Raw genomic sequence first — 12,866 nt, 5'->3', positions numbered from 1 at the left:
TTTACTGAAAAGTGTGAAATTCTTCAGTCCATGATGGACGCCTGACTGATGAGTCTGGGTGAAATCAATATATAACGAAGATCGTGGAGTACTCACTTAACCCCTTCCTGACATTTGTGGGAACTTTAAAGGGAATGTGACGCTAGAAAAATTTTTTTTTTTTTTTTAGTTAAACAATTAGTGTATGGGTGATTAAACATTGTTCTAATTTTTTTAATTTTTTTCACGAGTCAGGAAATATTATAAATTAGATTCTAATTTATAATATTTCCCAGCACTGGTCACTAGATGGAGCAATTCCCAAAATTGCAGCATTGCATGTGGTAAAGCAACCACATTGCTTTATGCTGCAAAATTTGAGAAAACTCACTCGCTCTAGTGAGCTCTCAGAATCCCCCCTCCTTTATCCTGGCTAGTGCCGGGAGAAACGAGGGGATTGAACGGTCAAACCTCCTACACTGTGTGTCACCATTTTTTGAGCTAACACACAGTGTGGTAGGTTTACATACAGTAGTAAACACACACAAACACGAACATACATAGAAATAACTTACCTGCTCCTGCCGCCGCCGCTCCCTCCGGTCCGTCCGCTCCGTCTTCTACCGCCGCTCCAAGTGCACAAGTCCGGAAGCCGCGACCGGAAGTAGTAATCTTACTGTCCGGCCGCGACTTCCGGTCTACAGGAAAATGGCGCCGGACGGCGCACAGTTCAACTTGGACTGTGTGGGAGCGGCGCATGCGCCGTTCCCACACAGACGGCGTACAGCATAGTGGATGGGACGGGCCCCGTTCGCATTCACTATGGGACTGTAGCTGCCGTATTCCATGTCTGTATGTGTCGTTAATCGACACATACAGAAATGGAAAAAAAAATGGCAGCCCCCATGGACAAGAAAAAGTGAAAAAATAAAAAAAAGTAAAACACAAACACACAAATAAATATAAACGTTTTTAATAAAACACTAAAATCAAACTGATGTAAAAAATTTTTTTTTCGTGACACTGTTCCTTTAAGTCATGGCCGGGAACGGGGAGTATGGAGCAGACTCGCAGGCCAAGCACGTTCTATAGTCAGTGGGTGTCGAATTCACTGTAACGGCCGGTATCAGAGATAACTCCGATCCCGGCCTTTAACCACTTTGATGCTGTGGTCAATAGCGACCGCAGCATCTAAGTCATTAGAAAGAGGGTGCCTCCGTCATTCCATTGCCCCGACACGAGGCCATTGTGGGGGGCCAACAGTTGTCATGTTAGGCTCGGAGCCTAATGAAGGCCCCCAGGTCTTTCATCTTTCTACTCCTATTAAGCCCTGCCAGAGGTCATGTAGTGTATTGTACCAGCGATCTAACGGTTGCAATACCTTTAGGGAGACCTAGGTTCAAGTACCTTAGGGGGACTAAACAAATGATAAAAAATGTTAAATAAAAAAAATATAAAAGTAGAAAAAAAAACACCCTTTTCTCATGTTTCTATAGTAATTAAAAAAAAAGAAAAAAGAAATAAACATAATCGATATCGCCGTGTCCTTAAAAGTCGGAATTATTACAATATAACATTATTTAACCAGCATGGTTAAACGCCATAAAAAAAAGAAGAAAAAAAAAGAAAGAACTAATGTTTTTTGGTCACATCAGCTCCCGAATAAAATGAAATAAAAAGCGATCAAAGAGCAGCATGTACCTAAAAATACCAACAGAAACTACAGTTGCCCGGCAAACACCGAGCCCTCACACTTCTTCATCGATGAAAAAATAACAAAGTTATAGTCTCAGAATATGGCGACACAAAATTATTATTTTCTTAAAACAAATTGTTGTTTTTTTTTTTGTAACAGGAGTACATCATAAAAGAATAAAACCTAAATTCGGTATCGCCACAATAGTATCGACCTGCAGAATAAAGTTAACATGTCCTTTTTGCCGCACGGTGAATATCATAAAAACAAATCCCCCAAAAAATGGAGACACTTTTTTTCTCATGTCAACAGAAAAATTAAAAGTCATGACTTTTTGGAAGGCGGAAATGTAAAAACAAAAATAAAACAACCAAAAAATGACTGCAGCGGCAAGGGGATAAAGGGATTGTCTACTATAGTTAACCCCATTTTCATATGTCCTATAAGAGGGAGGGGCTCTAAACGACCCATAGAAATCAGTAGCTGCTTGACTGAATAATAGTGCGGGTCTAGGACAGGACAACGTACCTGAAGTGTAATATCATTCTACTTATTCTAAATTGGTGCAGAATTCTCATAAACGTCAGAGTTATTATTTCTGATACAGAGCTCCAAATCCCCTGTCTACTTCCACACAACCATCCAATGAAAAATATAAAATCATGTCTGCCTGCAGCTGCCACTAGAGGGAGCTCACTGCATAGGAATTTACACAGCTCCTATTGAAATCAATAATAAATCAGTATGCAGTGAGCTCCCCCTAGTGGTGACAGAAATATTTTTTTTATTTACAACAATGAGGCACACTTACTAAATCATTTGCGCCAGTCACCATTTGTAATTGAATTATGGCGCATGCCATTTACGACACATATACAACGAGCGGGTGCCACAAAAAAAAAGAAAAGTACGACACGCTCGTTTTGAATTTCTTGTGCAAAAGTTGGCACGTCCACACTTTGTCTAAGTTTTGGACACATTTCTGAAAGTCTAAACTGCGATTCTGCTGCAGATATCTGGCGCAAATAAAGAAACTTGTAGAATGGGACTGAGCTGCAGTACCAAGCACAACCACTATCGAATTGATGGCGCTGTTCCTGGTAAGCAATGAAGAAGCCGTAGCAATCACCGCAGCACTCGTTCAATCAGCTGATCGGTGGGGGTGCCGGGAGTCAGGACCCCTGCCAATCTGATGTTAATGACCTATACTTAGAATTGGTCATCAATTTCAATCCCCCTCCTGGAAAACCCCTTTAACTCAATATCTATGCAGGGGATCTGGAGCAGTGACCGATGTAATATAACAAAGTGAACAGCACATAACAGCATGACGAAAATTATCAACGACATGCGCTACATTTGTATCTCTACCAGGGGGGAGCGAGGACGTCCGTATATTTTATCACTTCTATCCAAATATTTTCTTATTATAACAATTGATTTACTATAAAGCTGATAAAAATAATCTGACCGATCAGAAAGAACAGTGCACCTGTGTAAGCAGGAGACAGCAGACCTCCTCCCCCTGAGCAGTGCAGTATATTAGTCTTCTGCATTGGGGCATGTATGTTGTCTGCCCTCTGCTATCTCATATGATTTATTCTCTTCTCTAGGTGATAGGTTTCTCTCCAGGAAATCATTTCTGATCAGCAGGAGCGCAAAGTGATGAAAGACGACGTATCTGCATATGATGTCCCACAGTTGCTAGGAGACAATGTTTCGCTACCGCACAGATAGAAACCATTAACCATTCATAGTCATCTGCAGCCTCGAGTCGTAAACCAGCAGACATAGCAACAGTGCGTCAGATATATATATATATATATATACACAATGATCAGCCTTAACATTACAACCAGTCACAGGTGAAGTGAGTGACATTGATGATCTGGTTACAATGGCGCCTGACAAGGGGGGTGGGGGATATATTCGGCAGCAAGTGAAAAGTCAGTTCTTGAAGTTAATGAGTTGGAAGAAGGAAAAATGGGCACATGTAAGGATCTGATCGACTATGATATGGACCAAATTGTGATATCTAGACGACTGGGTCAGAGCATCTCCAAAAGAGCCGGTATTGTGGGGGGTTCCTGGTGTGCAGTGGTTAGTACCTACCAAAACTGCTCCAAGGAAGGACAACCGGTGGGCCCCCAAGGCTCATTGACGCACGAGGAGAGTGAAGGCTAGCCCGCCTAGTCTGATCTCACAGAAGAGCTACTGTAGAACAAATTACTGAAAAAGTTACTGCTGGCTATGATAGAAAGATGTAAGAACATCGCAGCTTGCTGTATATGGAGCTGTGTAGTTACAGTTCGGTTTAACTGCACATGCTGACCCCTGTCCACCACCGAAAGCGCCTACAATTGCAATGTGAGCATCAGAACTGGACCATGGAGCAATGGAAGAAGACGGCCTGGTCTGATGAATCACGTGTTCATTTAGATCATGTGGACGGCCGGGTGCGTGTACCTTACCTGGGGAAGAGATGTCACCAGGATGCACTATGAGGAGAAGACAAGCCGGTGGAGACAGTGTGATGCTCTGGGCAATGCTCTGCTGAGAAGCCTGGGGTCCTGGCATTCATGTGTATGTTACTTTGGTACGTACCACCTACCTAAACATTGCTGCAGACCATGTACCCCTTCTCATGGCGCCAGTATTCCCTGATGGTAGTGCCCTCTTTCAGCAGGATAATGCCACGCCACACTGCAAACATTGTTCAGGAATGGTCTGAGGAACATGACAAAGACTTCAAGGTGTTGACTTGGCCAACAAATTCCCCAGATCTCAATCCAATCGATTATCTGTGGGATGTGCTGGAATAAAAATTCCAATCCATGGAGGTCGCACCTCAAAATTTACAGGATCTACTGCTAATGTCTTGGTGCAGATACCACAGGAACCTTCAGGCGTCTTGTGGAGACCATGTCTTGACAGGTCTGAGCTGTTTTGTTCAGAATAAGGGGGACCTACAGTTAGCCAGTTGGTTTTAATGATATGGCTGACCTGTGTGTGTGTGTGTGTGTGTGTGTGTGTGTGTGTATGTATGTGTGTGTGTATATATATATATATATATATATATATATATATATATATATATATACAGTGTACGGGTGTAGCCATCTTTATCTTGACTCTGATAACTTGCTGCAACGCACCAAAAGCCATTGAAAAGTCATTGAGAAAGTCAAGATAAAGGATCTTGTCACTGCATTTAATGCGTTAAAAGTCAAGATAAAGACGGCTTCATCTGTATATATATATATATATATATATATATATATACACACATATATATTTTCCCTTTTTATATGTTTTAAATGTGTCCATTCATAAAAGGATTGTCGCTAGGTGTACTTTTTTTTTTATTGCTCCAATGCATCTACAATAGGAAATTAACCCCTTCCCACAGATGGGCGTAACTGTACGTCCAGATTACGAGTGCTTTACCGCAATCGGGCGTACAGTCACGCCCTGGAATTAAACTGTCACCGTGTTAAGTGACACAGTGACAGCGTCCTGACCGCAACTGCTACTGACAGTTGCCGGGCAGGACTCACTGGCGCGGGGCCAATCGGAATGGTCCCGTGTCATCAAGCGCTGTGATTAGCCAGTCAGTACTGACTGTTCAATCACAGCACAGGAGGCAAGATTCACAGGCATCGCCGGCTCTGATAAGCTCTGTTGTGTGTGAGAGCTTGTCAGAGCCGGTCGTAGTGAAGAATAGTAGAGAAAAGAGAAGTAGACACCTTATAAAACCCTAAGATCTGCCCAATTTCTGCCCACAGATCAGTGATCACCATCTTTGGTGCCCACTGGTCATCTGATTCATCCACCCAAGGTGCCTTCTGTGACCTGTGCCCAGCCATCAACTGTCACATCACCTGTCGCAGTACCCGGTCGCCATCGCCCTGCTGTGTCCCTAGATTGTACACTGCCCGAGTTCCCTGTTAGGTACCAATGACACCTCTCATTTAGAATTTCCCTGGTAGGTAGGGTATCCTCACTTATCAAATACAGCAGGGTCGCAGGTCGCCGGTCCGTTCTCGTTGCCCACTTGGGAGTAGTGAGGTTTTTTTGTTTTTTTTTAAAATAAAAGTTAAAAAAACAATTACAAAAAAATTTGCATACTTATTTTTGGCTTTAGTTTGTATTTGTAAAATCCCCCAATATGGCCAGGAGGGCTTTCACAGCTGAGGAAGCATATGAAATGCTCTTCTCCGATGCAGACAGCGCACATGCTCTCATCTACGTTCGTATCCAACGACTCTGAGTCTGCACCCCCCCTGTCCGCGCAGAAGAGCCATAGGTCATGCTCTACCTGAGCTGATATGGGAAGTTGCGGACAGTTATACCCCCCAGGTGCCTGAATTTACAGCCCCCTCAGGCATTCAAGTTGATAGTACAAGGTTCAGCCCCATGGATTATTTTAAACTTTTCTTTTCTGACACCCTCTTAAATGTAATGGTCCAGCAGACCAACATATATGCGGAACAGTTCATATCCCAGAACCCCTGACTCATTTTATGCGAGAGGCCAAAATTGGAGTCCCACAAACGCAGTTGAATTAAGGAAGTTTTGGGGCCTATTTTTAAGTTTTGGTCTTGTCAAAAAGCCCAGTATTAGAGACTACTGGTCCCCTGATGTTTTATACAACACCCCCCCCCCCTGGACCGCACAATTATGAGCAGGACACGATTTGAAACCATCCTGAGGTTCCTGAATTACAATGACAATAGTCACTGCCCACCCCCCACAGGACCCAAATTTTGACAGGCTCTATAAAATTTGACTATTAATTGCCCACTACTCCCAAAGTTTTTCCCAAGTTTATACCCCCAACAAAACATTGCAGTGGATGAATCATTAGTGAGCTTCAAAGGCAGGAACTACCCAGTAAAAGGGCCGGTACGACATAAAACTGTACAAACTATGTGAAAGTGCCGCCGGTTACACCCACTCTTTTAGAGTTTATGAGGGGAAAGACATATAGAGCCCCCAGAATGCCCCCGCTTTCTAGGAATTAGTGGAGGGATAGTATGGGATCTTGTTTATCCTTTGATCGGCAAAGGATATCATCTTTATCTGTACAAATTTTATCATAGTGTCCCATTGCTAAAAGTTCTGTCATCCAGATCCACATTGGTGTGCAGAACAATCCACAAAAAAGAAAGGCCTCCCCAAAACTTTGCTGGGTCAGTCAATATTAAGTTGCATTTCTCTGTTAAAACCTTCTGTGTTCTAGAAAAAAATGGATTATAAATGAATTTCGGCAAAAAAATTTAATTTTTAAATTTCACCTCTACTTTGCTTTAATTCCTGTGAAATGCCTATAGGGTTAAGACACTTTCTAAATGATGTTTTAAATACTTTGAGGGGTGCAGTTTTTAAATGCACATTTTTGCAATTTTTCACCAAATTTTGGTGTTTTTCACAATTAAACACTGAATGTATCAACCAAATTTTACCACTTACATAAAGTCCAATGTCTCACAAGAAAACAATCTCAGAATCGCTTGGATAGGTAAAGGCATTTCAAAGTTATTACCAGATAAAGTGACACGTCAGATTTTAAAAATGGGGCTCTGTCATTTGGTCCAAAAGTGGCTGTGGCGGGAAGGGGTTAAGCAACTTTGCAAATAGTGTTGTGTAAAAAAATCTCCTGCCGTTTTGTGTATACAGCTCCTATACTGACCTGTGTGTCTCCATGTTGATATCCTACAACTAAAGCTTATGTGTAGTCTTATCCTGCAATTTCATCCCCTCGTGTTTAGAGGGAGGATGGCAAAGAGTGACTATATGATCAGACAACACAGGGTTTGCTTGTAGTCTGTAATCATGGAAAAACATAGGTCTGCCTAAGAGCTGCAGACACAAAACGGTGGGATATTTTTAATCAAGACTATTTAAAATGCCGCAATTTGTATTAATATGCATTGGAGCAAACAAAAATAATATTGGTTGCAAACATGCACATAAACTTTAACCCTTGAGCTGGGGCGACAAGTTTCACATTTTTGACATACACAAATAAAACCTGACTTATAAAATAAAAAAAACTATTATACCCCTATACCCATATATTTAATGAAACTAGACGCATTACAAATTGTAAAAAATGCCATTTAGCACTTTACACTCGTGAGCACCTTTAGTCAATTTCGCAACAAAGCATAACATTGTGTAAAAAGTGCATAAAAGGTCATGTTTGTGGCTAACAGTCTGACCCAAGCAGAGACTGAGATGCACAACACCTCCTAATAATAAAAGTATCAGACGTGCAGAGTTCATAAATACCACTTAGGGCCTGTTCACATCAGCGTTGCTTTCCGTTGAGGGGTTCTGTCTGAGGTTTCCGTCGGGGGAACACCTCAACGGAAAGGCAAATGGAAACCTTAGCTTCCGTTTGCATCACCATTGATCTCAATGGTGCCGGAAACTTTGCTAATGGTTTCCGTTTGTCTCCGTTGTGTAAGGGTTCCGTTGTTGGAACAATGGAACCCTTTCACAACGGTGACAAACGGAAACCATTAGCAAAGTTTCCGTCACCGTTTAGATCAATGGTGATAAAAACGGAAGTTAAGGTTTCCGTTTGCCTTTCTGTTGAGGGGTCCCCCCGACGAAAATCTCCGACGGAACCCCTAAATGGATAGCAATGCTGATGTGAACACAGCCTAACCCTCTGTCTTCCTGCATATATCGTCACAAAATCACCAGAACTGAAGAGACCAAAAATCTCCACGATTCAAATACAGTGAGTCACAAAGTCAATAACTGGTCTTTTTAGGTGCCGGGGGTGATTAGATGAGCTTATCTTACCCCTGAAGTAGGAAAAAAGACCCCCTGAATATTGCACCTGGAGCATGGTATCATTAGAGAGCTAACATTTTGGGCTTCAGTACGATACCAAGCGGTTAAAGTTGTGATATATTATATACGTCCTTCGCATTGAAAGGGTTTGAGAAGCAAAGGCTTAAACAGAAGGAGAAAATACCTAATTGAGAAGTCAAAATGACCCTGTGCTGGTTCTCAACCTTAGGCCTCTGTCCCGTCAACATGTTGCTCCCTACAATTCAGGAGCCAATGGATATAACAGAAGGTATGACATGATGGGATGTCATACAGTAGACAGGATCAGACTTTGCAGCAAACTTTAACTGAAGCCGGGCAAAAAAGTGTATAAATGTTTTTTGCCTTTATGTTTGCAGCTTCGAATGCCGCTACCGGTGTTGTCAATGAGGGTTTTTTCACAATTTTTCTTTTTCTTTTTTTATAGGATGTATCCATATCCCAATAGAATACCTCCGATGGAGTGACCCAGAACCAATAGCAGCGGTAGTCTTCGCATGTCTAGGTCTTCTTGCCACAATGTTCGTCACAGCAATATTCATCCTCTACCGAGATACTCCAGTAGTGAAGTCATCGAGCAGAGAACTGTGCTACATCATTCTGGCCGGCATCTGTTTAGGCTACCTGTGCACTTTTTGTCTTATTGCGAGACCTCAAAGGATTTACTGTTACCTGCAGAGAATTGGTATTGGCCTTTCTCCAGCTATGAGCTATTCGGCTCTTGTGACCAAAACCAACCGCATAGCCCGTATCCTGGCTGGTAGCAAGAAGAAAATCTGTACCAAGAAGCCAAGGTTTATGAGTGCCTGTGCACAACTGGTCATTGCTTTTGTCCTGATCTGCATCCAGTTAGGAATCATCATTGCTCTTTTCATCATGCAGCCCCCGGATGTCATTTTTGATTACCCCAGCATTCGAGAAGTCTACTTGATCTGCAACACCAACAATCTTGGTGTGGTGACTCCACTTGGCTACAATGGGTTGCTGATCTTGAGTTGTACCTTTTATGCATTCAAGACGAGAAATGTGCCAGCCAATTTTAATGAGGCAAAGTACATCGCCTTTACCATGTACACCACCTGCATCATATGGTTAGCCTTTGTGCCAATATATTTTGGAAGCAACTACAAAATTATCACCATGTGCTTCTCAGTGAGCTTAAGTGCCACGGTAGCGCTCGGTTGTATGTTCGTGCCTAAGGTGTATATAATCCTTGCGAAACCGGAAAGGAATGTCCGCAGTGCTTTCACTACCTCTACGGTGGTCCGAATGCATGTTGGGGATGGAAAGTCTTCTTCAGCCGCCAGCCGCTCCAGCAGTCTGGTCAATTTATGGAAAAGGAGAGGGTCTTCGGGAGAAACATTAAGGTAAAACCTCTAAATGATCATTTTCTCTGTACTTGTATGCTGAAACTGTTTTTCTATGTGGATGAATTCCTGGAAGATATGTTCTTTATATTATCACTGATGAATAATTGTGTCATCACTCTTTTTAGTGACATGTGTAGTGAGACTTAAAGGGGTGGTATGAGATTAGAAAAATAGGTCTGCTTTTTTTTTCTATGGAAACATGCCACTCTCATCCACAGGCCATATCTGGTATTGCAGCTGCAATACCAGACATCGCCAATGTCCAAAAGTGGTGCTGTTTCTGGAAAACAGCAGATTCTTTTTTTCTAATCCCATACAACCCTTTAAGAAAGTTTTTTAATTTTAAATAAAATTCCCAATAAGGATAGTTCACAATTTCTTTGAGATGCCTACAGTATAACCTAGCAACATTGACATTTGGCACCACAAAAACTTGTTTCATGTGCCTATCATATTTTTACAATGCATTTTCTGTAGAATACAAAGGCATACAAAGAGGTTAGAAAGTTCAAAATCGACTACTCGTTATGTTGCCCAACTTTGCCACCAAGGGCAAAAGTTCTAGGGGTTTGCCCTCCCCACACCCATTCTATAACCATTCATCTGATTCCCCACCCCTTTGTTTGGTATCAACGCAGTTCATCTTAAGAGGGGTTCCCTCTACAGGTACTCGCCAGCCATTAATAAAGTGACGCCTCTCTCTAAGGTCCACATGGGCCCTTGGCAGAATACCCTTGCTGACATATAAGGGTATGTTCACAAGCTAAGCAAAAAACAACTGTAAAATACAGACTGTTTTCAAGGGAAAAGAGCCTCTGCTTTTCAGGCGTTTTTTAAGCATCAATCGTTTTCTGATGCATTTTTTGCGGCTCCAAAAACGGCTCAAGAAGTCACATGCACTTCTTTTTCCGGGGAGTTTTTTTTTACGCGCTGTTATTTAAAACGGAACGAACTGCCGTTTTTCCCATTGAAATCAATGGGCAGATATTTGGGAGCATTCATCTTCCATATTTTCAGCCGTTTCTCGGGGCATTTATGGCCCAAAAAACGGCTGAAAATAAGCCGTGTGAGCATATCCTAACTGTGGAATGTGCAAAAAAAACATGCTATTCAAAATGTTGAAAAATTATTTTGAAAAAAAAACAATATTTATGTTAGTGTCCCTCCAAGTCTCCATGATATGCCCATGCATTATACTCTGGGGTGTTTTATGGTTGCATTGGCAAATTTTATTTCCATACCCCATGTCAGATCGGGCAGAAAATTAGACTTGAATGGACATTTTATCATTTTGAAATTCACAGCATATTTTTATAGTAATATATTATTACACAGTAAGAGTCACTTGTTGAGAGTTACTTGTTTGCCTCATAAGAATTATATTGTGGAGCAGTGATGGTCAATACGTCACGTTGTGGGAACCTCATATGTGGCCTTTGTCTCCACTTGTGGGTCGCATATTCCATCTCCTCTTTTACCAGTGAAGTGGTGGCCGCAAATGCTCGGTCCCTCTAAGTCATAATCCACAAGAGATACAGAAAAAGCCGATTGAGCAATCAGCTGTTTCCTTATCTTCCGTACCCCATAATGAAGGGTGACCGGGCACGTGTGGCCACTGATCTAGACCATCATTTAATTCTATCCGGAAATGGAAAATATTTTGAATCCAACACAATTTGTTGTCCACATTTGGTAATGACATCTTTTGTAAATGGCCCTTTCAGCGGGAACCATCATACAGATTAATGTCGCCAACAGAAGTGTCATTCATAAAGAATCAGTCTGGCCCAGAAGTAACATAAGATATTGCCGTAATCTTCATGTTTTTTTCCTCCTATTATTTGTACTATTGTTTTTGTCTTCCCCATTTCCACCTTCATCTCACGTCTTTACAGTAGTTTGTTCTTGTTTTTTCAGTATTCGCACCTCCATCATCAGACCACCTGTTCCCGATGTAAGTCCTCTTCCAATAAGCCATTACTTCCTATCCATTTTACGTTCTAACAAGGTCTGCCATTGTTTATTAGAATTTCTTTTTTTAAGTTTATGAATCTATGTTGCCCAAATGCCGAAGAAAAATATGTAGACCTCGCTAAGACTGCATTGGGTTTGTAACGGAAACTAAGACGCAGTGCTAAATACATCATATGATGAATACCACTAACACCTGATGGACTCTACTGACTAGTAATAGGGTCAGTTGGGTACTGTCATTTGGCGGGATCAATAGCATTCATGTAACGCTCTTCTTCCGGTCAAATATGATGGAACATTTGATAGAGACTATGAACGATGCAGATGAGCCTAAGAGTAATGTAAAGAAGTTTTTAGTACAGGTCATATGGGGTTGTAGGCATTTTTGTTATATTTATAGAGAACATGCCACGATGAAAGACGACTTTAAGTTTAGTGTGACACCCGAATATAGTTATACTAGTGGATACAATTATGGCAATTAGCCCCCCCCCAAGTGCCTGACAGAGGGATGGCAGCACTTCCTGTTCCTGTGGAGTAACATGGTGTATCACATGCTCTCTCTAAGCCATTCAGCAGCTCTGAGAAGGATCGTGTAACAAACATTCCAACATCCCGTTTAGCACTTTGACTGTTTATTGGCATATTTATACCCACTAGTCTAACTCTTTTAAGGTATATGACTGATAGGATTTTTATGTGTCTATCATAGTGTAAAAAAACAATTAAAAAAACAATAAAAACATTAGGGCATTAAGGCAGCCCAAAGGGCTCAATGCCAGCATGGGTCTGCAACAATCTTTTGAGGGGAATTCCAGCAATAAACCTTCATGGTATGTCCCAAGAATATGCCCTAAATGTCTTATGGGAGAGGTCTGAAAATTGGGGCAATTAGCCCATCCATGTGTGCAGCACTTTTCATTACCCATTATCCTATAATATGTAATTTTTTTTAACCCAACCCAAGTGTATCATGGCTCTAGTAGTTGGTAAAGGGCCCA

At 41.7% G+C, this 12,866-nt stretch overlaps 1 protein-coding gene across 6 annotated transcripts in view; it reads left to right on the top strand.

Annotated features, from left to right (window-relative positions):
• Positions 1-12,866, top strand: part of GRM5 (glutamate metabotropic receptor 5) — a 356,124-nt gene that overhangs the window by 330,483 nt on the left and 12,775 nt on the right. For all 6 annotated transcript variants that reach the window (XM_075851443.1, XM_075851446.1, XM_075851447.1 and 3 more), the window contains exon 8: positions 8,949-9,888. In XM_075851443.1, the coding sequence (XP_075707558.1) occupies positions 8,949-9,888 (940 nt within the window). The remainder of the gene's footprint in view (positions 1-8,948; positions 9,889-12,866) is intronic.

The sequence above is a fragment of the Rhinoderma darwinii genome, chromosome 2, assembly GCF_050947455.1.
Source record: "Rhinoderma darwinii isolate aRhiDar2 chromosome 2, aRhiDar2.hap1, whole genome shotgun sequence".
Lineage (NCBI taxonomy): Eukaryota > Metazoa > Chordata > Amphibia > Anura > Rhinodermatidae > Rhinoderma > Rhinoderma darwinii.
Note: the sequence above shows the minus strand (reverse complement) of the source record. Positions and strands in the feature narration are given on the sequence as shown.